Consider the following 27,321-nt stretch of genomic DNA (forward strand, 5'->3'; position numbering starts at 1 on the left):
TGTAACTTAAACCAAAGCATTGTTTTCTGGAGTTTAAACTTTTCTTGGATGAGACATGAAGTGAGTGCTGCAGGATATGCTTACCTTAGGAGTATATACTCTTACTGTATCAGGTGTTTCCTACAATATATTTTAAAAACCTGTATGGTTGCTATTTCTTTATTACATAAGTGTTATAGAGCTGTTTCATGTGTTACAGATTTTTGGACGTTATGGTCCTTGACTTTGGAAAACTCATTCAGTGCCTGTTTTCATTTGTAGCATCTTAAATACCATTAAAAATCTGTCTTGCCTGAAAACAACTCAAACTTCTCATTAATTTTGAGAAGAGCAGTTTGTCAATTGAAAGAAATTTTGAACACCTGTTTTGATTTTGAGGAATAAAGTCTCAGTGGGTATAGCTGTGATATTTGAAAGCATCACATACCATCTTGCTGCCACTAAAAAGCTATTTGGACAACAAGCAAATACTAAGATACTCCAAATTCTGACCTCAGTTCCTCTAAGGAACTCTGAAGTAACTTTTGTGGATTTTAATGGGTTTGCATATGCTTAACTGAGATAAAAGTCTGGCTAAGTCACCATACTACCATCTAAGTAAATAGATCATACAGGAATTATGAAAATTTCTTTGCCTTTTCCGGTGTTACAACTATGAAAACTTTCATGGAACCCTATATAAAACATCAATATTAAATTTGTTTCCTTTTCTTTGTGTCCTTTTTTATTTTTTTAAACTGTCAAACATAAATTTAGGTCCAGCTGGTGCAGAATGTCAGTGCCCTTCTGAAGGACACTGGTATTTAGCCAATAACAACAAGCACTGTATTGTGGATAATGGTACCAGGTGTGATACTGGTTTCTTCACATGCCTTAATGGGCACTGTATCTCTGAGCGGTGGAAATGCGACAATGACAATGATTGTGGTGATGGCAGTGATGAGTTGGAAAGTGTGTGTGGTAAGCATTTGAAGTAACTGCTTTGGAGAGTATACTGTCTTGCCTGTTCTGTATTCTCTGTCACATTTATGCCTTTATGATCATGGATCTTATGGCTGTAGTTTGGAAATGATCCCTTGCTTGCCCACAGATTTGAGGTCTGAATCGCTAGTGGTTTGCTTTAGAATCCAGAAGCACTATAGTATTGAATTTTTGTCATGTATAGCCAATTTCTAATTTTTTAATTCAAATATGTATTTTACTTTTCATGCAGTCCGTTTTGCAGCTGTGTTTGCCCTGGCAGGTAAAAATATTGTGATTTTACTTGTTACTTTGTCAGAGAACTTCAATTATATTTTATCCACATTTTTTTTTCTTTTTAACTCTCTGCAGCTTTCCATACTTGTCAGCCAACAGCTTTCACCTGTGGCAATGGGCGATGCGTACCCTATCATTACCGCTGCGATCATTACAACGACTGTGGAGATAACAGTGATGAGCTTGGCTGCTTGTTCCGAACCTGTGACTCCCACACAGAATTTACTTGCAATAATGGAAGGTGTATAGCCCTTCAGTATGTCTGCAATGGAGTAAACAACTGTTATGATAATGGCACCTCAGATGAGAGGAATTGTCGTAAGTTGAGCCTTAGTACCTAGTGCCTATTTGAGTCTGACTCTCTAGATACTAAAGGAAGAGGGAAGTGTGGTTTTGTGTGAAGAAATCTGACAAAATCAGCAAAAAGGACAAAAGTTTTTTCAATTTACATTACAGGTATTGTTAGTGTTATTTGAAGCAAATAGAATTGCTAAATCATGTTCTGGAACATCCTAAGATACTACATAATAAATGTTGCTTTAAGTAGTCTGCCTTGATGCAACAAATGCTCATGCAGTATGTAATGTTAATTCTTGTGAGTAAACCTATGGATTTCAAAAAGATTATTTCAGATAAATTGGATGTAAGGTTTATATTTTTGCCGGATCAGCTTGGAATTTGGCAATGGCTTTTTACTTTGTGTCGTGCTATATTAGTTATACTAGATTTAATCCTCAGGATGTATATTGTGATCCTATAATGGCACAGTTTAAAATTATATGCCTTATAAAATTATCAGTTATGTTTGTTTTAGTTAAGATGTAAACTGTGATTAGTTCAATATTGACTGCTTATGCAGTTCATGAAAATAATAACATCTATGCACTAAGATTAAAATCTTCAGTGAAAATTTATATCTGGAGTTTAAGAAATTGATGAAATTTTATTTAGATTTTTTTTCCATTTTGTGTGCCCACTGAATTTTTTTTAAAACATTGTTTAAAACATCTTGGTTTTTTTTTTGTTCTCAGAGAAATCTGACTATTTGCAATTCCTCATCTGTTAGCCATTTGTATTTGGTCTCACGGTCATACCCTACCAGCTGGTTGCAAATGTAGGCATTACAGTGTGAATACATGTCAATTTTCATTCCCTCATCTTCAAGTATTGGCATGTGGGTGTTTTGATCATGTTTTTGTCAGGACTTCCATCAATAAAAGCAATGGTTTAACTGCTCCCATATAGCATGAGCAGTATGAGTGAATCACTTCAGCAAATGAGTGACATGGGACTCTTTTCAACAATGTTACATATCAAATAGCTCTACAGCACTTTTGCTTTTTTTCTCCCTCCTTATAGCGGAGCGTACATGCCAGTCTGGTTTTACAAAATGTCAAAGCACAAATATTTGCATTCCTCGAACGTATTTGTGTGATGGTGATAACGACTGTGGAGATATGAGTGATGAGAGTTCGACTCACTGTGGTAAGTTAATAGGGCCTTTGTTACTTCTCTGATACTTCTGCAATTTGTTCCACTGCTCTTTACTTTTAATATAACTCCAACTGTTCTCAAAACATCTACTTTTTAAATACTGAAGTTATATATGCATGGTACTATTAGCTCCTAATTATCTAAATTATTCTTTTATCTAATATAAAGGATGATAAATTTTTGCAGCGTTTTAATACAGCATTTGAGGATTGTTCCTTTTGCTTATTCTGGTCTGTATTTCTTATTTTTTTTGCAAGGTGTTTGGCACTTAAATATTATAGAGAGCTGTCTTTTTCCATAACTTTAACATTAGAATATTTTTCCTTCTAACCGAATGAAATTGTATATGGTCTCAAATTTATTTTAGCTCTTTCATGTGGTTATGTATGCTTTAGCATATGATTTGTTGTTCATTGTAGCTTCCAGTTAGGGTATTGAAGTGCGTTACAAACCAGATTAACTTTTCTAGGACATTTTTATTAGGTAGAAGTTAGGTAGTACTTTTCCCATATAAAATATTAGGGATCAGTTTATAAAACATAATGGATGTTTTCAGATGATGATTTGGTTTTAGTATTGGCTGAGCAGATTATTTTTGCTTTCACTATTTTTCCTAAAGGTACATGCCTTTAGGAAACTAACTATGCCACAGTTTTTCTAAAATATAAATTCAATTTTTGTGACCAGAATGTGGCCACTTTTATTATGGACACCAATGTGTCTAGAACATGTGGCTATAGTGGGCCTTGTTCTGCTTGTGAAAGGTGTGCTTTGTCCCTTCTACTGTTTATGTCCCTGCTGAATTACTTAAATTGAGAAGTGGTGAAGGACAAGGAAGACGGAGAGAAAAAGAGAATGAGAGATGAAAGAAACTCAAGACATTAATGAGCAATAGTTAACTTTGATTTCCATCATTAAAGGCACAGGGAAGAGCAAGTTAAAAGGCCAGACTGAATCCTTCTGGTATTTTGAAACCATCAGAGGGTACAGCAAAGTATTGGTAACTACTGAAGAAATTGTCAAAATCACTATACATGCCAGGATCAAGGGGCTCAGCTGAAGTGCAGACAGTACTTGCAGCATGCTGAGCTGCAACTATTCAGTGTTATGGTTTGTTCTTCACTGCCATTAAGAAAAGATTTCTACTAGCAAATGAAGAAAAAATTGGTATGAGGAAAACTATGTACCATGAGATATTACTTCCTTAGTGCACATTTTTATTTCCTGTAAAGCACTGAGTCTGCTATGCCTGGTTTGGGCACTGGAGAAATGAGTATATTGGACTGTGGTCATTTTCCTATGCGTACATCTCAAGTATAAATGTAGAACATATGTACAGTTGCTGCAAGCAATCCTATTTCCAGAGCAAATTCTGTCTACTTAGTAGCTGATACGTATGCCCTGGGAGAAAATTAAGCCCATTTCTTTGCATACAAATATCAAGCTAGTTTGTACCATGAACTCTTTCCAGAGAGGCTGAGAAAAGACTTCTTTCCTAGCATAATTTTTTCTCTTTCTTTTTTGGGGACTGTAATAATTTTTGCATAACATGGACTCAAAAGCAACTTAAAACAAGTTGGAAAGGTAGCAGAAAGAAAAGAAGTCATACATAGGTTTTTTCTTCCAGTGTCTCTTACTTGCACAAATAGTGAGTTTCGTTGTACATCGGGACGTTGTATTCCTGCTCATTGGTACTGTGATCAAGGAATAGACTGTGCTGATGGCTCTGATGAACCTGCCTCTTGTGGTAAGTCTGCACTCAGAAGATACAACATGGTGGATTACGGCAAATCAGTAGTTTGTCTTGCAGGCAGAAGCTTAATTCCTGACTAAGTGGAAAATAAGTATCTTTTGGGTTTTATTCAGTGTCTCTAATATGAGTCACTGAGTAATCTGAGTCTTAAATACTTAAAGCTGCGTATGGAGTATGAAGGCTTTAATTGCAACAACTGAATGCTTGTAATGGGATTACTCTTAATGTAAAACTTCCTATCTCTATAAGACTATGATAGTAGTGAATCAAATGGCAAAAAATAGCCAGTGTTTTGATATTGCTTTGGATGTAAAAGCAGATTTCATGCTATACGGAAAGTATGCATGCAGTACTACATTTGGGGAAAAAGGGAATGTGGGATGCAGAGGGGAAGAGTGTTGACACAGTATATGGGTATCATAGTATTACAGTAAACAAATCCTGTATGTACAATAGAAACTGACAGGAATAAGCAGAGGAGTAGGGTAGGAGGTAAAAAAAAAGGACAGTAATTTCCAGGGAAGAAGAGAAGGAGCTAACTGAAGTCACTGACAACTGATATTATAACATAGTTATTATTCTCACTGTAAAAGTAAGAATAACACAAGGCAAGATTCTTCTATGGTTTCAGCAGGGCTGGTAGGTCACTTTGCATATTATTGGAGTTACACCTTTAGCCTAAGAAAATGTTTTGCAGCTTATACATTAACTATTTACATTTAAGCTTTGATTTTAAATTTCACTGTCATAAGCTTCTCCCTGAAATACAGTTCTCAGCAGATTTCATGGCAGTGCAGGTTATTTTAACAAGCAAAGTGATTGTGTTCATTTTTAAGTGCCCCAAATGCGGACTTGTTCGAGTGACCAGTTCAGATGTGATGATGGCAGATGTATCCCAGCAACATGGATCTGTGATGGTGATAATGACTGTGGGGATATGAGTGATGAGGATCAAAGACATAATTGTGGTAGGTGGTTAATGCAAATAGATACTACACTTTGTCCTGCGGGTATTTTTTAGAAAACAACCAACCCTCAAACTCTCACCCACTGCCAATTTTTCTACCTCATAAAGGTGCACATTAAGTGTGAGGTACAATCCTTCTGTACCTTCATTTTCATGATATTGAATCAAAATTAAATACTTGGTTGGTAGTAAAACCCAACAAAACATTGTTCTAATTTCGCAATTACTCTTCTTTGAATTGTTGAGTTGAAATGGAGATATAATTAACCTGGATTGTGTGTACGATCTGGGCAGCCAGAGCAGCTTCAGTGGAGATACTCCCTGGTGATCATGCACTGCATCAATATGTGCCATATTAATAACCACATTTGTGGCTTAATATCTGAACAAAATAAGCCTGTCTGTTCAGAGAGTGAACAAAGGGAAGGAGGTTCACCAAACCTAGTCCCACTTCTTGATTTTTTTGAGAACAGCTGATTATACTTGTAGTCCTTGGCTGTACTAACTATAATGGTGCTACCTCTGTTTGCTCTCTGGAGCACAGAACACCTTGAACAAAATAGGGAATCGAGACTGTCCAGCTCTCAGAAAATCTGGCTCAGCTCCCTGAAATTCTGGCTGAAAAAGCTTATATTGAGAATCCAGTGATTTCCGCATGTCAGCATTGCCTAAGGAATTCTTTGGCTCCCAGTCAGCCCCTATGAAGAGTAATGTGCAGTTTTGTACATGAGAAGGTACCTATCTCTGGTATCTATCTCTGCATGTGCAGTAGGGCTTGGCTCTGTTACGGATTATGGGTGGATATCCAGGCTGTTGGTGTGTGTGGTGGAGGAGGGTGTCACATACACAGAGTATAACTTGGTTAGTGAACATGGTTTTCCTTCAGCAAACCGCAACTGCACAGCGGCAGAGTTCATGTGTGCCAACAATCAACCCCCACTCAGGAGGTGCATTCCTCGGGCATGGGTCTGTGATGGTGATGCTGACTGCAGTGATGCTCTTGATGAACACCAGAACTGCACACGAAGATCTTGCACAGAAAATGAGTTTACCTGTAGTAATGGCTTGTGCATCCGTAACACATACAGGTTTGTAACTACTGAAGCAGCTGTAGAAATTCTCAAAATTGCTTGTTGTGAAGGAGCTAATTCAACCTTTTTTCCTCACCATTAGTTGTAAGTAGATCTACATATTGTAATGAAACTATTTATCTGCTCTGCATTTGTGCATTAGCTTTGACTCAAAAATGCTCTAGAATTTTCTATGTTAATATCCCCATTGCTCACCATTAGCATTTAATCCTTCTTATTGTCATTAGTAACCTCTCCTAGGGTGATTCTGTCCAGCCTGTAATGCACATGGAGAATATAGAGGACCCACAGGATCAGAATATATAATATGACCCCAGTTTCTGAAAGTCTCTTCTATCGGAGCCAGTAATACCGGCCTTCTTTGGAAATTGGGAGAGTGTATCTATCCCTCTGCCCTGGAGACAGTGATTGCCTTCTTATATTTGAAGAGTGTTCATTCTTCTTCAGGTGTGATAGGCGGAATGACTGTGGTGACAGCAGTGATGAAAGAGGATGCATCTATGAACCGTGTCAACAGCACCAGTTTACTTGTCAGAATGGGCGCTGCATTTCCAAAGCCTACATCTGTGATGGGGATAATGACTGTGGTGATGAATCTGATGAGCTGGAACGTCTCTGTAGTACACCAGAAGCAACCTGTTCTCCCCATCATTTTAAATGTGACAATGGAAACTGCATTGAGCTGGTTAAAGTCTGCAATCGGTTGGATGATTGCTTAGATAACAGTGATGAAAAAGGATGTGGTATGTATAGATTTATTTGTACTGTCTAGTTAAAAAAGCTTAGGCACCTTTGAAAAAATTAAAATTATAAGAAAGGTATCTTTTAAATTTTTTTGCTGTAATTAAATCATACTTATATGCTGTTTTAACTGACTGTGACAATGAGCTAATGATATAAACAAAATATATTTCATACACTGTTATGTATTGCCCTTGCATTTCCAAAATATGCTATAGTCCATAGTTTGCACTTAGGGTGTTTTGTGACAGACTTCAGAGGTGGTAGAATAATTTAATATTGGATTAGGTTGTTTTCTTTTTTTCCTTTTTTACGGCAGCCCACATCCACAATCAGCATTTTCAGAGGGTAGCAGGGAGAGAGAGAAAGTGCATTGGAAAGTGACTGCACTATTACTCTGCTAGCTGGTTCCTTGAATAGAACTCCTTTCCTTCCCCAGGTGTAAATGAATGCAGTGACCCTTCAATCAGTGGATGTGATCATGACTGTACAGACACACAGACAAGTTTCTACTGTTCTTGTCATCCCGGATACAAACTTATGTCTGATAAACGGACTTGTGATGATATTGATGAGTGCAATGAAACTCCATCAGTATGTAGCCAGATTTGTGAGAACACAGCTGGCTCCTACATCTGTAAGTGTGCCCCAGGCTATATCCGGGAGCCTGATGGAAAAAGTTGCCGACAAAATAGTAATATCTCCCCATACCTTATTTTTAGCAACCGTTACTATCTGAGAAATCTCACAGCAGATGGCCAGTCTTACTCTCTCATTTTGCAAGGACTGAGAAATGTGGTGGCACTGGACTTTGACAGGGTGGAAAAGAGGTTGTACTGGATTGATGTGGGGAGGAATGTCATTGAACGAATGTTCCTAAATGGAACAAATAAGGAGGCAGTGATAAGTGATGATGTGCCCAACGGGGAAGGTATCGCTGTTGACTGGGTTGGCAGGTAAGAAAATATGTTTTTTGTCTTTCTGGGCTACTGAAGAAATGATGTGTGAAGGAGTTTATCTGAAGGGTTTTTCCTCACTTCATATGAAATTCCTGATGAGTACTGAAATAGTTTGGAATGTGGATGCAGCGTTATACAACTGCTCTGAAACTATTTATCAGCATCTAATACGTAACACTGTTCTTTACTCTCATATGTAGTATACTGAGGTTATGTCAGACTTGCTCTCTCATCAATCAGTCGTTTGCTAGCAGTTGTTGGGATTGGGATGCAGGCTTCACTGCATAAACAAAATACTGTAACAAGTAACTAGATTCCAGTGAAGTAAGTAATAGTAAGCCTTAATAAAATTTAGCTCCTGTACCAATGTGAAGGGCATGTGTCTTTTGCTCTTGAAAAATGTACCTGACACATTCAAACAACATGATCCATATAATTTTCTGCCAGGAGGCCAGCATATGAGTGAGGTAATTGGAAAACACATCTCATCATGGTAAATTTTTAATTGCCTGCTCTGTTTCAAAAAGTAGTCTGATTTACTGCCACAGAACCTCTGTCCTTATGTGGTGCCCACTCTGACAGTGTTCTTGTTCCTGCTTTCCAAGTGCAGTAATATAAGTATGAAAAGTCTAAAGAACATGGATCAGACTGTAAACTAAGAAGAATTGTTCAAGAAGTCACTTTGGGAACTTCCATGAGAGTGTTTATATGAATATGTCCATATAAAAGTTTTTATGTTTAAACCACTTTGTCTCTAAACCTAATGATAATTAATGTTGCTAGCACCCCCAAATGCTTTATGATTCATGGAAAGGTGAGGAAGCAAAAGACAAATTTTAGCTGAAATGGTCCTACTGCTTCGTTTCTAATACAGCTTTTGAATTATTTCAGCTACCATTAGTTATGTCTTCAGTCAGTTCTTGTTTAGATGTTTCAGACAGGCTGAAGGACAGTACAATGGTTGAATTTGTCTGTTTGATTTCAGTGCAGGGAGAGGATTGGAGGATGCTGCAAGGTGCAGGTTGGAGAAGACTACCTTCTCCTCCTTCCTGGTGGGAATGGTACTGCTTAGGGTGGTGGGGGCAGAAATTATATCTGTCAGGCTCTTTCTGGAATGACACTGTGGATGCTGGAGCTGACCAGCTCTGCAGAGAATTTCAAAGTACCCTGCTGTAGTTCTAATTGAATTTAATGCTTCGTTTTGATGGAGGCATTTAAAAAATCATTCCTACTGCTTGTATGATTTCTTTGCTTACAGCTGTATGTAATTCTCAGGGAAGGTAATAGAAGTGTTAGAAAATCCTAGGTGAAGTTTAAATTAGGGTGTCAAACTGCTTAGGACTTTTCTACCTGTTTGATGAGAGCAGAGGTGGCAGCATGGAACAGTTCATGATTCTCTACAATATCTTACAGCCCTGGTCACAGTCCATTGCACTGCATGTCTGTTTTCCTGCTCCTGGCCATTGTTGGTAGGACAGGAATGGAAGAAGGGTTTAGGAATTTGTAGGTGAATGGCATATTAGTACTCAACTGGGCACCTGCAAGTTTGAATTTGGCACCACTGATTGGGCTTACAGGAACAATAGGAGAGAAAAGGACAGCCTGGAGCATGGTGTAGAAGAGATGTCAATGAAGCACATATTCCTTTACAGTAGATACATTGCTTCTAGGAGAAAAAAAATTTAAAGATGCTGTGAAGCAAAATAAGGGAAAAAATTAAATAATGTTAAATAAATTAAAATATTTCAGAAAATTGTACTGGGTGGATGCCTACCGAGATTGTCTCTACGTCTCTGAACTTGATGGAAGATTCCGGAAAAAACTGGTGGATCGGTGTGTGGATGCCAACAATACTTTCTGCTTTCAGTATCCCAGAGCAATTGTTGTTCATCCAAAATACGGGTATGACATTTCAAGAGTCCTTTTCCTTTGTTTTGCAAATAATCTTGCACTATTCTGAAAATCTGAAGTAAATTTTTCTGCTTACATTTAGATTTCTGTGGTGTTAGTACTTAGTTGCAGCTTAGGAAAAATAGTAGCTTGCCTGTTGTAGGTGTATATGCATGGCTGTCAGCTACCATTGAAAGTGGAATTTGCTTTCCTGTGGACTAGAAAGTTCTGATTGCAAGGCTAAAAAGGTTGATAGAAATGAGTGTAGTTTGGTAGCTGTTGGGGCTGGTATTTTGAAGGCAATTGTGACTGCACAGTTGTCTGCTGTAGCAGTTAAACTAAGAAATACATTATCTTTCTTCTTCATCAATCTCTGCTTTAGTCCTGTGGCAGAAAGTACTGTATTTGAGGCATAGCTTCTAATATTTACTTCAACAATCCTAACTATAAGTATTCCTTTGAACAGACAGATTTACTGGACAGACTGGGCAGATCGAGCCTATATTGGACGAGCAGGCATGGATGGCGAGGAGAAGACTGTGATCATCTCTACAAAGTTAGAGTGGCCCAATGGACTTACCATAGATTACACCAATGACAAGCTCTACTGGACAGATGCCCATCTAAATTATATTGAGTATGTACACAGAAAATATTGAAACAACTGAACAATTGCTCATATCAGATTGTGGTGGGAGAATTTATGGGTGCTGTAAAAATAATACATATTTCTGCCCACTGACTCTATAGAAAACGAGTCAAAATGTCTGGAGTAGTAGATGATATGGATCGTTAGATTACACAATAACTGAGTTTCACATTCTAGGTTCCACTGAAAGTTGTCCAAAAGTTACAGTGAAAAGGTTCACACTCTGTACTAAAATATACAACTTCTCTATATCTAGTTATACAACTTGAACCAAAGCAATATTGACTATAAAATCCCTGTTTTTTGATCCTCTTGTTTCTGCTTATAGATAAGAATTGAGCTGTAACTAAACTAGTTATGTGCTAATAAGTTGTATACATACCATTAGATGATGTCTGAGTGTCTATAAGTATGATACGGAATTTCCTGTTGGCAAATGGGATTATTTTGTCAACTAAGAAAAATCTATTTATTGCTTCTAGTACTAGAAAATTTCCACCTAAATAGCAGTAAAAAGGATAGTACTCTATTTCAGTGATTTTGAAATACATGATACTGAAATACTTTGAAAGCAAAAATTTGTATTTATGTTAGTGTTCATATTTGTATTCATATTTACATCCACATTTAAATTTGTATTTGTATTTACTTCTATTCTTCTCTACATTAATTCTTCTGCCAGCCTTTTCTATGATAAAGTGTTAAAAATGTCTTTTAAAAAATTTGTATTAATTATATGTAAGTTTCTTCTCTCTTGTATTTCATAATTTCCCCATATAGCAAGGTAATAGTAAAAATGTGAAATCTTGTCAAAGATAGCTCACCAGAGGAATCTCTAAATCAGAAAGACATGTAAAATTTAGGAATATAGGAAGCCTATTATTGTCTTAAGTGTTCCGTTATTAGCAGTCTGAATCATCTAGGCAAGCTAGACTCTTTTGTGACAAAAATAACTTGCTGTTAAGGCAAAAAATGTGCAGAATTTTCATTGTTCTAGCTAATGTGCTTCTGTGGGAAGACTATACATTTCAGTGGATGTTACTCTATTCCATTTATTTCCCTGAAATAGCCTGTTTTACTTTCCTCCATATACTAAAATGAATTTGCTGAGGATGGTGATCTGTCTTTAGGGCACAACGAAGCCTCAGTTCTACATTGCATGTTTCTGGTCACCAATAATGAAGTGCCATAAGCATACATAATATGTGGAAAGATGAAAAGAAGTTTTAGCATTTATCTGAATGTTTTGCACAAATTTTTCTTTGTGGAGGTACTCTGACCTGGATGGACATCATCGTCACACAGTATATGATGGGACTCTACCTCATCCATTTGCAATAACAATTTTTGAAGACACAATATATTGGACTGACTGGAACACAAGGACAGTTGAAAAAGGAAATAAATATGATGGATCAGAAAGGACTGTTCTTGTGAATACCACACACAGACCATTTGACATCCATGTTTACCATCCATACAGACAACCATTTGGTGAGGAAACAGAATTAGATTTGCGTTTAGAGGGTCAGCTGTTATGTGGGGACTAGTTGCAAAGTGTCATGAATGCACTCAGCTTTTGCCTTTGCCGAGGGGAATAAAATGCACAGAGTAAATGTAGGCATCTACTTTACATTTATAAATTGCCCTGTCTTTAAAAAGCAATGACTGGTAATGCATAATTTTAAATTAGCTTCTAAAACATCATGGCTTAATAGCATACATTTTGTGTATATGAAATCACATATATTTTCCTCATGAAATGCCTACTTACCTAGGTTTTGTTTTTCAACATCTTATATTTAAGGTTTCAAAGCAGTACTAGAAGAATCTATTGTAGATTGAAACCTTTGTGTTCTGGAATTTATAAAGTATGGTATTATTTATTCTTCTGTTTTACCAGTTAATAATCCTTGTGGCACCAATAATGGTGGTTGTTCCCATCTTTGCCTAATAAAAGCTGGTGGTCAGGGGTTTTCCTGTGAATGTCCTGATAACTTCATGGTCATACAGTTTGGCAATACAGCCCACTGCCTTCCAATGTGCTCTAGCACCCAGTTTCTCTGTGCAGACACTGAGAGGTAAGTCCACTGCTCACCATTGCTTTTTCACCATGTGTTTTTAAGGATATATTTTGCAGTTTAGTTTGTTTAAAGGGGCATGAAATTAGGAATTCATTCTGCTCTCACGATGAGTTTGTGACCTGCTTGCAAAGAGAAAACCAGGAAAAATAGGAAGACAGGCTTCCATTTTGGAAAAGTACTTCTAGACTGGTTGCTTAAGTAGTACTTTTTTTCTTTATGTTATATGGCATTGCTAATGTAGCAAAGTTTGGGTTGTTAGAAACATGAACCTACAGAAACTGTTTCTTGTTGAATTCTCAGACCTGGAACCTTCTCTTATTTTTAAACATCTTTTACAATGTATCTGTTTCTGCCAAATATATGCTGTCTGCCAGTGGCCCAGGAAAGGCCTTTAGCTGATGCGAGGGCACATTTATAACCCCTATTACTGAGACAGCAGTGGAGGGAGAGGAATGGTGATGTAAGAGTTCTTCTACTGATGTATCACTCTGGAGCCTATGAGGCGGGTGTGCTTATTGGGTTGCCTTTTGAAGCAGTGTTATAACAATAATCCCTAGTGAAATTATTGTGCTAAAGTTTGGGTGAACTATTGAAATGTTACCTCATTAAAAAGCCAGTTGGAGATTGATCTAAAAAACATGAGAGAGGATTACCACAAATAAACATAAAAATGAAATAGTTATTATTTTCTGTGAACTTCCTTCTAGAGGTCCACCAATATCATCTGTTTATCATCTGTTTCTGGTGACAGTATTCTGGCATATTTTGTTAGCATTTGACATCTGAAATAGAAGACATAAAATTCAAGATGTTTTGGGTGTTTCAAGAATAACACTACGACATGACTGTCTTTTGTGCTGTAAAAGGATAGTTGTACATCTGTAAAGCCATATCCTCAACACAGAACACCCCGTTTTCTCTTTGTAGGTGTATTCCCATCTGGTGGAAATGTGACGGACAGAGGGACTGTCGAGATGGCTCCGATGAGCCCCCAACCTGTCCGCAGCGGTACTGTCCTGTGGGGCAGTTCCAGTGTAATGATGGGAACTGCACAAGTTCACATTTCTTGTGCAATACCCAGCCAGATTGCCATGACAGATCAGACGAAGATCCTGTACTTTGTGGTATGTTCCAACAAATAAATTAAAGTATTTTGCCAGTATAAAACATGTAATCAACATACAAATTTCATAATCAATATCTCTTTTTCAAAGATGAAAAGGTGAGATAGACAGATGCAGTCTTGCACCTGCTGGAGCACTTCACCTCAGTGCAAGCAGGGTAAAGGAGAGCAAAAATGTATTATATCAAAACATAAACAGTTTCTGTACCTTTGAGACAGATTTGCACTGAGATAAATTACCATCTGAGGTATAAAATATTAGAAACAGGACTCACTTTGTTTTGCTCTGAGTAAAGCCGTGGTGATTTTGAAGAATCTAAGGCTTCCTAATGCCCAGGTCAGTCTAACTGGTGGGCTAATTTTCCCTCTATTCTACTTTGCATGATGGGACAAAATTATTACATCCTCTGCATTGCACAAAATCCAATTCATGTGGGAAGATTTTTTTTGGAGAGCTGTATGTGAAAGCAGTCTTATAGAAATGCAGCATTATTATGCTTTTGGAATAATGTTATCTCCTTTAAAACCTATGCTATTCCACATACTTACGCCTAATTTAAAACAGCATATCCTTAGTTCTCTTTTTGTAAATAACATAGTTCTAGCAGTTGCAAGCTTAGTAATATAAAGCGAAGGGGAAAGCAGTGTAGTTACATAAGTGATAGTTTCATTGCCTTCCATTCCAAAGTGTTTCTAACAGTGACAGAATTAAATGAAATGTTAATTTTAGCTGAGTTTCAAATAGCTAAGATCTTAAGTGTGCCACAGGGGAATTTAAAAAGAGGAAATACAGCAGCTGTGTAATGTGCTGATTTTAACATACTGGGTACAATAAAAATCAGTCTAGGTCTATGTAATTCCTTTTACTCATTATCTCGTGCATGGGAACAGAATCCTTTGGTCTGGGACATGTATGGAAATTATGATACACTGCTTTCTCTTGAACAGTTTGGCAATGTATGTAAAAGAAAGTAGTAGAGTGGGGTATGGTGAGACACAGAAATTCTGGAAGTAGAGATAAGTGTTGATTCCTGTTTTCAGAGCTACCCCAATTTGCTAGCACTGCTGATACCAGCTTTTTGTGCTTTCCCCTTTCGGAATAGAGGGTATATATTTGTAGGTTGTGCAGCTAATACTAGCATAGTCTTCTGCTATGTTTTCTGTCATGTTCATTCATAGAGAAACAGGCCCATCAGGCAATACACACCTAAGCTGATAGCATGGCCAAAGTGCCACTTAGCTCCTCTGTGGAGTGTCTGGGAGACCCTGCCTCAATCATGTTGAATGCTGGGTTTACTTCCCTCTGCTTTAGGAGAAGGTAGTGTATGTCTTGCTCCTAGAAAAACGTAGAGCCTTAGTGAGCTTGTCTGAAGATGCCTGGGGAAAATATGACATGGGATGTTAGAAATGTGTACCTTAATTGCTTTAACTGGGTGAGTATATGTGATGTTTTAAATTTTTTCTGGCTTTGTTTTTAACTGTTGGTGTAAACATAAGGACTCAATTGATATAACAGCAGCAGACCATTTCTGTAAGTTTCAATATCCTAACAGCTAATCTGTATTCTTTCAGCTAATCATCAGTGTGAAACTCATCAGTGGCAGTGTGCCAATAAACGATGTATCCCAGAAGCCTGGCAGTGTGATAGAGAGGATGACTGTGGTGATAATTCGGATGAAGATAGCGCTCACTGTGCCAGTAGAACCTGTCCCCCAGGCCAATTTAAATGTGACAATGGCCGCTGCATTCCACAGTCCTGGAAGTGTGATGTGGATGATGATTGTGGTGATAACTCTGATGAGCCATTCAACGAATGCAGTAAGCATACAGCTGTAGTAAGATGCCTATATTAGAGTGCACCAAAAGCAGAGTGAACCACAGTACTTAATTTGCCTGAGATTGAAAGTTTATTGGAAAGGGGCATTTTCTGCAAGCTAATTACATTTGTGTAGTAAAGAGCGTTAGAAAACATAGGGACTATGTGATAATTTACTACCTCCTTATTTTTGAAGGGGAGAAGGCTTATTTTTGCTGGCCAGATTGTCAGAAACTGGCAGCATCTCACTCTGACTTTCTTGATGCTAGGATTTTCCTATATGCTTTAGCATGTCTTTCTGAACCAATGGGTGTCTTGAAGAACTTGTGACCAAGATTTGCCATCTGAGGACAAGCTGCCTCCTCTGGTTCCCAGGTTTGGGGCTATTGCCAGTGTTACCAGCTCTAAATAGTTTGGTGAAAAACACAATGAGTGTGATTTGAACATCTGATGGGTTTATAGTATATGCAGAATGCAAGCAGCATAGATTGGAAAAGATAGTTAAATCAGATACATTTGATACTTTCTCTTTTACAACACTGAAGTTAGCAGATAAATCTTTTTAGTTGAAATAATTGAACGTAAGTTATAAAAGGTTAGGAGAGGCAGAATAGCAAGGAGGACAGTTAATGGCTAAGTAACACAACTAATTTTGACAACTGCATCTTTCAGTGGGACCTGCTTATCGATGTGACAATCACACACAGTTCAGCTGCAGAACCAACTACCGTTGCGTACCATTGTGGGCAGTATGCAATGGGAATGATGACTGTAGAGACAACAGTGATGAACAAGGCTGTGGTAAGTTTGGAGGAGGTCATTTCAGCATGACTGTGCCTAAAATATTTCTCCAATTTGCAAACACACAGATTTTCTGAAAGCCTTCAGTAATAATGTACCTGGGCAAAGACTATGCTAATGTGTGCTGTTTTGTTGGCAAACTGTCTACACTGCAGAGGAGATGACTTGCAGTCCTTCTGGAGATTTCCGTTGTGACAATCATCGATGCATCCCGCTGCGCTGGAAGTGTGATGGAGATGATGACTGTGGTGATAACTCTGATGAGCACAACTGCAGTGAGTTCTTGTTTTGTCTGTAATGATATAGTCCCACTTATGACTTAAATGTCCTTCTATTTCTTATGAGAACAAGGCAGACAGCTCTCAAATGCAACCATACTTTGCTTTATACAGTCTGTCTTTTATTTGCTGAAATACCGCACTGATGTCACAAGGATGCATTCTGGTTACATAAAACCACTGATAAATCCCGTCATCACAATAACACAAATTCCAGTTTTCCACTAAGAAGTGACATTTGAATTTTGTCCTGTGTGCAAATGTAGTATTATCTAGTTTCTTAAACAATAATAGTGGATCTTTATTTTCTGATTTGAGTTAAAAGCTTCTGTATAATTCTGTGTTGAAACAAAGTCTGCAATGATTTTCCTTTTTTCTATATCAAGAGGGACATAGAATGTCTACCATGTTTAAAGAGTACTTGGGGGGAATGATGCTTTAACATCATTTAATTTTAAAGATTTTACCTCATTATCTGCTCACATTAGTTTTGTCTGGTTCAATGAGACAGGTGTGGATGTTTAACTCTACATCTGGGGAACTTTTCATATTTGTACATTCATTTTAAACAAAGGTCCTCGTGAGTGCACAGAAAGTGAATACCGTTGTGACAATCTGCATTGCATTCCTTCACGATGGATCTGCGATCACGATGACGACTGTGAAGACAATTCAGATGAACGTGACTGTGGTGTGTATTATCTGAATGCTAACTCTTACATGTTCTCGCTGTTGTTTCTAATGTGATAAATTATTCTGCAAAATGATCTTTTATGGGAAGCATCTTTAAAGAAGTAATGTTCACCCTGTCACTTTAGTCATTCCACCAAAAGTAGAGAGTACCACAGTTTTAATAGTCTGGGATTTTCCAACTTTTTTTAGAAGATTGTTCTCTAAAAGTAAGTAGTTTATCTATTTTTGAACAAAAAGGCATTTCAGTTACTTCTGAATCTTTTCAGAGTTGAGGACCTGCCACCCAGGTTATTTCCAGTGTGATAGTGGACATTGTGTTGCAGAGCGCTTCAGATGTGATGGAAATGGAGACTGCCTTGATTTCTCTGATGAAGCAACTTGTCGTGAGTTTCAAGCTTTGCAATTGGTGCTCACTGTGCTCACTTTCGGAAAGATTTGCACTTTTCCCTATTTTTAAGTGAGATGACTCCTTAGAGATATAGAATTTTGCAACACGCAGTGGTATCAGAAAAAATTCAGGATAAGCATAATATTTTCAATCTGCTTTTTAATATAACAATGGGTTGCCATCTCTTACACTGATTGTAAATACATTCTGAATGGTAGGAAATGAATGTGTTTACCAAGTCCAGGAGAAGATACACATGGAATGTACATCACAGCACTTGTCTTTTAGAACCTGAATTATACAACATTTGGCTGTTCTTAAATGGAGGAGAAAAGTGTATGAGAAGCCATTGAAAGGGCAAGGGTGTGGTTTATTTATATAGGGTGGTAGAATAATATTTTTGGTTTTTCTTTGATTTAGTTCAGTTCCTTTCACAGCTTTTACAGAATATGAGTGGGGGTTTTTTTCTATATCAACATGAGTACTTTTGGAATTAGATATCTTATGTGCTTCTTCAATCATTCACTTTTGGTGCCAGTGTGGTTAATTATCTTTATTATTGAACTAGATTCGTCAATAACAAATTCAAGTAGCATTTGCTAAATTAATTTCTTTATTTTCAAAACTTGTTTAACTTATGTTGTTCCACTATTCATTTAAACCTGAATTAATTACATTGTAGCTGCCAAGAAGTCCTCAGTCCTTGCAGCACCTCATATAGTATCTCCTATTATGGAGAGAAGTGTTTTTAAAAATAGTGTGGGGTTGGGCTGAATATTTTTCATGAGAACATAAAATTTTTGTTGTAAATGAAAATGTCTTAATAATTTTCTTTTCTTCAGCTACACGGTATCCTAATGGTACATACTGTCCACCCATGCTGTTTGAGTGCAAAAACCATGTCTGTATTCAGCCATACTGGAAATGTGATGGTGATAATGACTGTGGAGATGACTCTGATGAAGAACTTCACCTTTGCTGTAAGAGAGAGGAATTATACTAAAATGAACAGTATGCTTAATCTCTACGTATGCTAGATCAATTAGAGAACAAACTGTAATTATTCGGGATGAGTGCTAAGAATTTTGCTTTATATGCAAGTTCACTTCATTCTCTGACAATGTTTCTCACTGCTTTGCAGCTGCTTGTATACATGGTTACAAAAGTAGGGAGAAGCATATCAGAGAGAGAAGGACACTATTTCATGTTTTCAAGTTGGTTATCTAAAATAAGAATGTCAGTTTGAAATTAAAGATCAGTTCAGATAATGTATATTGTCAAAGGTGCTGAACTTTCAAAGCAATTAATGTTGTCAGGACATCTTTGTGAATATGGCTGAGAAGCTCTAATAATTAGGTGTTGGAGGTACTACTTAAACTGGTTTTGTTATGCACTTAAATAACATGTTTGATTTCCAGTCAATTTACTTCATAAGGAAACCTAGAAACCTCAGTGTTATATGTAGTTAGAGAAATTGCCTTTGGCTAAAATGAGGAACTGTCTTCTGATAAAAAAAATTTGTAATGTCCTAACATATAATCACCAAAATGTGCAGAAAATATTTTTTTGTGTCTGAATACCTCCTCGTCTTTTGAAGTATACAAAACATATAAATGTTTCAAGATAAAGTGATATGAATAATTTTCAATCCAATGGCCTGAAGTATCAAAGTGTGACTGATTTGACCTCTGTGCTTTCAGTGGATATTGCCTGTGACTCTCCATTCCGTTTCCGATGTGAAAACAATCGCTGTATATACAGTCATGAGCTATGCAACCAGGAGGATGACTGTGGAGATGGAAGTGACGAGAAAGAAGAACACTGTATGTTTACACAAAATTGAGCATCAAATTCAGTAATTTTGATGTGCTTAACATTTAATAATACCAAAGAGATGTCAAAGTTTACCATAAATTATGAAAAGAAGATCTCTCTATGAAATAATTTGAACTACGGTTATTGGTACTTGTTATGATCCAGTTTTAAGGTTCTTAGAAATGCCTCTGCCTGAATTGAGGTGCAAACAAGACCATATGCCAGTGACAATAATAAGGGTTTTATTTGATGCTAAATATGAGAGAGAGAGAGAAAGAAAGAAGTAGAAAATGGGGGGGGGGGAGGGAGAAAGAGTGACAGGGACAGAATAAGGAAAATATCACCACTCCATGGATCCCAAGATGTTCCGTTGATCCTCTCCAGCTGGTCCTCTTGGTGGTAAAGGCCCCCCCCCCAGAAGGCACAGAGTCCCATGGGTGTACATGCTCAGGCTAGGTAGGTGTGTCCTGGCGTGTCTCCCTGGGGTGGGGGTCAGTCTCTCACGGCAGACTCTGGGTCTGTTCCATCATGTGCAGCCCTGTGGGGCCCAGCCTCTCACGTGAAAGTCCCGTGGGTGTGCCCTGTGGGGCTGGGGGTTCCACAGCTGGGCCGGTTTGTGTAATCAGAGGATGGGTGTTTAGTGCCTTTCACCAGAGGTTGCACCATGCACCCAAAGCCTCGTCCTCCCATGTCAGCTGGGGGGAGTCTGTGTAAACCTGGCTTCTGTCAGCTGTGCTCTTCCCCCCACCCCAAACTCAGCTGGGGATAGTTGCAGCTGGTGGCTTTGGCCGTTTGTGGATGCACACCTTTCCCCAGCCTGAGATGATTGAACAATGCATTTCCCTTTATCTAATCAACAGTTTGACTTTCAGTTCAAAGTCCCACTCTTCAGGGAAGCTTCTTTGACTGTAGCTTCTTTATAATGAGCAAAACTATACCAATGTTTGAGGCATGAACTATTTTCAGTCTCTGACAGTACTATCTATTTATAGCTCTCTATGCAAGTAGTAAAATCAGCAAACATTTGTCTGAAAGTATAGAGTGTGATTTTCAAAACAATATTGTATTTTATTATGTGCACCAGCTACATTTTTTCATTTTATTATGAGCCCCACTTAAAAGGAGGAAGAAGAAAGAATTCGGCTGTATTGTAAAATTGGGATGGGATGGCTAGCCAGGACTTTTAAAATACAGAGATGGATACTTCCTGAAGTTGTGGCACTGTTAAGCACATGTTAACAATCTTGATATTTAGGCCCTGACCCTGAGGAAGCTCTGTTAATATTCAATAAGTTTTTGCTCTCTGATATCTTAAGTAGTTCTCACTGACTGTGTTGTATATTTTCAAGTTTAATAATATTTTTGGTTGCTTAATAATATTATTTGCTGGCTTTATTGTATAATTTTTAAAGTTAATAGTTTACTAATATCTCCATAATTTCCTGAAGTCTGCAGTAGATGTATGAAGTATATCATTAAAGGATATTAATAAGCTTGCACTATTAAAAAGAAAGTTCAATCAACTATTAATAGGAAGAATTTTCCTTTTGTCTTTTCAATAAAATAGCAGGATGTCTTTCAGTTCATGGAGATGTGACTAGAAGTCAGGATGTTACATCCTGGTTGTGGTTTTAACTTTATATAGACTTCCAAAGTACTCTTGTCATTGTTTTACCAGATGGCATCAGCTTCCTCATTAGCAATGGGGAATAGTGCTGTCTATTGGTACTTTGTAGTTTAAACTGTGACAGAGGAATGTTTCTCTTCTTCATTGTAGGTAGAGAGCCAACACCAAGACCTTGTAAAACAGAAGAATTCAAGTGCAGTAATGGAAATTGCATTCCCCTACATTATGTCTGTGACAACTATGATGACTGTGGAGACCATTTTGATGAAATGGGCTGCAGTAAGTAATAATATCAATAAAATACAAAATTACAATGCTGTTGAAATAGAATTTTCTGAAACTAAAAACAATGCATGTTTTTTCTTGAATAGCATACTAAGGATTATTGGTTTTTGATTAGCATGTGTGAATTACTTTATTGTTTTTTACTAAGCCTGTTCTAGGATTATCCAATTAGTGATGACAGTATTTTCTGTTTTCATTCTTTCATTATTTTCATTCATTTTATTTTCTCTTCTGTTTTCATTCTTCTGTACATGTCTTTCAAGAACATGTAGATGAGGTATTTAGAGACATGGCTTAGTGGGTCTTGGCGGTGGTTAGGTTTACAGTACAACCTGATGATCTTAAAGATCTTTTTCAACTTGAATGATTCCATGATTCTATGAAATTCAGTGCTCTGAACACAGTCTTTTTTAGGCTTAGAGTATTTGTGCATCACAAAAAAAGTAGGTTTGACCTTTGTTTTGATCTTATTTTGAAATGGGTTGCATTACAGAGGCAAGAACATCCATTTATTTCAACCATAGTTGCAATAGACCAACCCTATGGCGTTATTCACAGGCAGACTCTGAATTGATATACATTGCTCTAGCCCTGTTAAAAATAAAAGTATATTGAGATGCTTCTATTTTCCTTTTTATGGACATGACCACAGAATTCTTTAAGGACCACCAGTCCTTTGCTTGACGGCCCTCTTAGATCCTCTGTACAGCTTTTATTAACTATTTATTATAAATTTACTAGCATCCATTTAAATACAAAAGTTTTGACTTAAACTTTGAGATGAGAGGGTATTCCATGGAATCTCAAAAAGAAAAAAAAATCCTAACTGTTTATGTCAATATATAGACAGCTGCAGAGTGGTAATATGAGCATAAACTTGTAATTTCAATTTGTCAGGCTGTGATGGCTTCAAGTGAAAGTGTGACAAATGCTACACTGGTAATTTGCAATCCAGCAGACTTGCAAAATACAAATAACATGGAAGCCTATAGTGCAGTCCATTTTGAAGCAGCTGATTTCTCTGTTTTAATTACCATCCCGATGGTCTTTAGGTAATATAGCTTAATGCAATGACTTGATGAAAATATAGAAGTATAAAAAGGCTATGAAATTGTGAAACAGACACGTTCTGATGTCTGCATTCTGCTCTTTGGGGATAAATGTGAATACAGATCAGATGGTAACATTTGGAGCCTTCCCAACATCAAATACCCGCTATAATGAAAATAGAATATTTGTGTGTGTGTGTGTGTGTGTACAATGAATTTATGCTTCTTACATGTATGCTAAATTGAGCTGTTTAAACTTAATTTAATCAGCACTGGAATGTCTATGTAAAAAGGAGATAATCAGCTTAATGTAAAGTTTTTGCTATACATCTGTATCTTTTCCTCACGATCTGCCAATAATCATATTATTTATCTTTTCTGCTTCTATAACACATTTGAGTTTGTACTCAAGTATTTCGTGCATCTATGGAGTATGTCAGAACCAATATAATTCTATATGTACTTTCAGAGGAGTATAATTTTCGTGATCTGTTAGAGACTGACTATTATCCCTGGCTTGGCTTTTCCATTATAGGAATGTTTTAAAGGGCAGTGCATTCTGTGCAATGACCTGTACTGACTTCAGTAGGCTTTAGATTAGGTTTGGCATGAACTACATGTCATCTTCTCTCTAGTTTCCAGATATTAATAATGTAGAGCCTGTGTTATGCATGATATTAATTGAGAATATTTCTTGTTCAGCTGATAAGAAAGCACTGGATAAGAAAGAGGTATGTTGGCAAAGTTAAGAGTTAGAGTCAAATCTCTTAAATTCTGCAGTTGCTGCAGATTGATGGTAATGTAGAATGTAATTTCTCTTAAGCAAGGTGAGCTTTTGTGGATACAAAAATGCTGTTAGCAAGGAATTTTCCTGCTTCTTCCAAGCCCGTGGGATACTTTTCTCTCTCATGAAGAGATTAGCAGAAGTTCTGTAAACCATGAACACCTGCGACCTTGTAGAACTTTGTTTATAGTACAGTAGGAAAATATTTTGACAATGGAGGTTTTAGGATTTTAGCCAGTCACCCCAAGGGGTGGCTGATCCTTTGTCCAATTAGACTATGAAGAAAAAAGTCCGAAAAAGAGTTTGTAAAATAATTAAATGAATCAATCTTGCTGCACAATTCCTGCCTGTTGGATCTTCCTCTCCTCCTCCCTACGGCTGCGGGACATGGTAATATCAACAGCGGAAATAAGCTTTAATGGTTATGGCTCTTATCCTGACCCTGTTCTCTTGTTTTCAGTTGACAACTCTCTTGGCCAGTGGTTATCATTGTCTTCTAATTTTTGTTAGAAAAAAAGGAAAGGAAACTAACTTTATCTACCTGAAAACTGTTTTCAATTGTATGACCAAATGACCAAATTTTTATGCCTTCCACTTATCACTTAGTTTTCTGGTTATAATTGTATCATTTGCTTTCTTTCATTTCCTTTTTTTTTTCCTTCAGATCCTGGAACAGAGCGAACTTGTGCAGAAAATATCTGTGAACATAACTGTACCAACCTGAATGAAGGAGGCTTTATCTGTTCCTGTAGGCCAGGGTACAAGGCCAGTGAAACTAACCGCAACTCCTGTGAAGGTATTTTTAATCTTGTAAATATCTTCTCACTGATAAGTGTTCAGTGACCTGTCACTTCATCATTCAAATGTGACCACTCATTTTCACGTTCTAACAGGATTTTTATACATTTAGCAGATGCTTCCTAAAAAGTTTTGCTGCTGAGCCGTGTTTTCTATCATGTATTCATCATTCAACAAAAAATTGTCTCCCCAGTTCAGACTTCTTTTAAGCTTTTGGTGGCTGTAGATATGTTTTTGCATATAGGTTTTGTCATATCTTTGCAATCTGAGGGATAGAAATTTGATGGGTTTTTTTTTCTTATTGAAAACAAACTTACTGGAGATTATACTCTCCTTCTGTTCTGCTCCCAAACAGACCTACCGAAAAGGTGTGTTGTGCCATATTTTTGCCCTGGGTTTTATGCAGATAAAATGTGGTGAGGAGTCTACTCAAAGGCCATATTTGTGGTCATGCAGTATAATACCTTACCAGTTGCTATTTCAGTATGTTTAGATGAGAACATTTCTGCTTGTTTCTCCCAGCTCTTGTGGACAATTTGTGTAATTTTATTAAACATGATCCAAGGCCACCCCTCCCTTTCCTTCCTGCTGATACAGTTTCTGAGGACTATGTGTCTTTGCTTCAGCATTTCAAGACAACTTTGCTCTTGCATCTCATTTTAGTCATACCTTATCTTTTGTCTTGCCTTATTCATTTCACACAAAAATAAATCTAAAAATAAATTTGTTAAGCATGAATGCAGTAAGGCAGTTATTGGCAATCTGTATTTAAGACATCGTAAAAAGTAGATGAATGATGAAGAGTTCTGTGTGATAACAGATGGTGATTTTAAGGATTGCTTATCAGGTCACTGATCTTTTAGAGTATGTGAGGAAGGCACAAACCTACCACTTCATGGAATAAAGATGACCAGCATAGAATCATCAAGGTTGGAAGAGGCCTTTAAGGATATCCAGTCCAATGGTCAACCCAGCACCACCACTGTAACCCCTAAACCACTAAACCATCACCCAGCACCAGATGCAGATGCCTCTGAAACACCTCCAGGGATGGTGACCACTGCCTCCCTGGGCAACCTTCTCTGATACCTGACCACCCTAAGAGTGAAAGGGTTTTTTTCTAATATCTAACCTGAATTTCCCCAGTCTCATCTTAAGACCATCTCCTCAGCTCCTCTCACTGCAGGCACCGTAGAAGAGACTGGCTCCCACCTCAGTACAGCCCCCCTTGAGGGGGTTGTAGAGAGCAATGAGGTCAGCCTTGAGACTCCTAAAGACTAAACAAGAAAGAGATCAAGTTCTAGCAATATTTTCTCTTCTTGTGTCTAGATATCAATGAGTGTGAGATCTTTGGAACATGCACCCAGGACTGCAGGAATTCCAAAGGAAGCTATGAATGTTTCTGTGCAGATGGCTTCAGGTCTGTGGGTGATCAACAAGGCAAACAGTGTGCAGCTGATGGTATGTTAACTGATAGCGAGATTGATTGCCACATGTAAAGAGCAAGTGCAATATAGCAACTTATTGAATGTAATACTCTCTTTTATAAGAAGGGAATAATGAAAACCAAACCTTATTTTGTAAGATAATATTATCTGTGTATTCCACCTATTCTATAACCAGGAATAAAAGCGCTCAGCTCTGCTTCCAATTGTAAACATTAGAAATAATACCTTGATTTGGATGCCTGCCTTCGTTTCTCCTGAAATTTTCTGCAAACATAAACATGGTATCCTGTGGTTGTCATCAGAAGGAAATTAATGTTGCTGATTGCTGAAGTTTAGATTTTTTCAACAAAATAATGCACCAGAAAAAAGTTTCATTAAACTAGCATAAATCAAAGGCAGTTTGATGACAGGTTGCCATTCATTGTTCATGGACTGATGCACACAAACAGAAGGACTTTGGCCAGTGTTTCAGATCAGTCACTGACTTTTTATCATACCTCAGTGCAGTGACTACAGTGTGTGGGAGTCCTTGAATAGGTAGAGTTGATTCAGAAAATAATAGTAATAGATCAGTAATAATAAAAGAAAAGAGGTGAAGAAAATAGAAAAAAGTGACAATGGAGCAGTGTTATATCAAAAACAAAAACAGTACTGCGTTTAGAAAAGTAGTTACACTTTAATAGCTGTAACAGATAAATGATAGAAATATGGTGTGCCTAGTCAAATAGTCGAACAGAATGCCTCTGACCAAACCTACATGCTACTGGAGGCTTTGAAACCTAAAAATTATTTGTAATATGGCATCTCCAGGTTACCAGTCCAGGGGCCTAGTTCAGCAAATATTTACTGCTGAGTGTTTGGCTGGAAATGCAAAAGGACGTTTACACCTCAGTTTCTGCCTGGCTGCCTCTTTGTGCATGTGTCAGAAATCCACTTCTTTTGATACCCTTCTTCACAGGCTTTATTCAGGAAGCATCTAGACACACAAAGTGTTCAAGGCTAAGTGATAGAATATAATATAACTGTAGCTGGTAACATAATGAAATTTGTTGTGCCTAAAGTTCTATTTCTATGTATGTCCAGAATTCTGCCATGCTTTATAGTACAATCTCACAGCCCTCATAAATGACGGCCAAATGGGATGTTATTAGGCTAACCCAAAATTAAACTGTGGTCAGGAGAACATTCATCTGAATATGGAGATATTAGAATTTAAAAACAATAAGGTAGAACTTTGACATGTCACGGCTTAAGGGACTGGCAATTTATTTGTACTTTCAAAATTGCTAGCTGTACTTGGAGAGGGAAAGTGGAATTGTGTAGTGTGTAGTGGCATTCTGTTTTTGAGATGTGGTGATATGCCAACAATGTAATGTTTAAGCATTTTTAAGGAATTATCTCTGCACGAGATCTATGGTGAGAGCAATAATAATATCCTCAGTGGTAAGCATTTAAATTTTTATGAATTTTGCAAAACCATGAAGTTTGAATATCTCTGAAGCTTTAGAAGTGTCTCTACATTCCCGCTGCT

At 37.4% G+C, this 27,321-nt stretch overlaps 1 protein-coding gene across 1 annotated transcript in view; it reads left to right on the plus strand.

Annotated features, from left to right (window-relative positions):
• LRP2 (LDL receptor related protein 2) overlaps positions 1–27,321 on the plus strand; it is a 118,745-nt gene that overhangs the window by 74,774 nt on the left and 16,650 nt on the right. Inside the window, 23 exon segments of the mRNA XM_032114910.1 lie at positions 757–960; positions 1,333–1,575; positions 2,617–2,742; positions 4,379–4,498; positions 5,341–5,472; positions 6,358–6,559; positions 7,010–7,305; positions 7,743–8,259; positions 10,012–10,164; positions 10,619–10,789; positions 12,072–12,295; positions 12,705–12,882; positions 13,813–14,009; positions 15,581–15,826; positions 16,497–16,625; positions 16,781–16,900; positions 17,478–17,594; positions 17,863–17,979; positions 18,827–18,964; positions 19,685–19,807; positions 21,577–21,705; positions 24,209–24,340; positions 25,672–25,803. Coding sequence (XP_031970801.1) covers positions 757–960; positions 1,333–1,575; positions 2,617–2,742; positions 4,379–4,498; positions 5,341–5,472; positions 6,358–6,559; positions 7,010–7,305; positions 7,743–8,259; positions 10,012–10,164; positions 10,619–10,789; positions 12,072–12,295; positions 12,705–12,882; positions 13,813–14,009; positions 15,581–15,826; positions 16,497–16,625; positions 16,781–16,900; positions 17,478–17,594; positions 17,863–17,979; positions 18,827–18,964; positions 19,685–19,807; positions 21,577–21,705; positions 24,209–24,340; positions 25,672–25,803 — 4,146 coding nt within the window.

The sequence above is a fragment of the Corvus moneduloides genome, chromosome 7, assembly GCF_009650955.1.
Source record: "Corvus moneduloides isolate bCorMon1 chromosome 7, bCorMon1.pri, whole genome shotgun sequence".
In the NCBI taxonomy this organism is placed as follows: domain Eukaryota; kingdom Metazoa; phylum Chordata; class Aves; order Passeriformes; family Corvidae; genus Corvus; species Corvus moneduloides.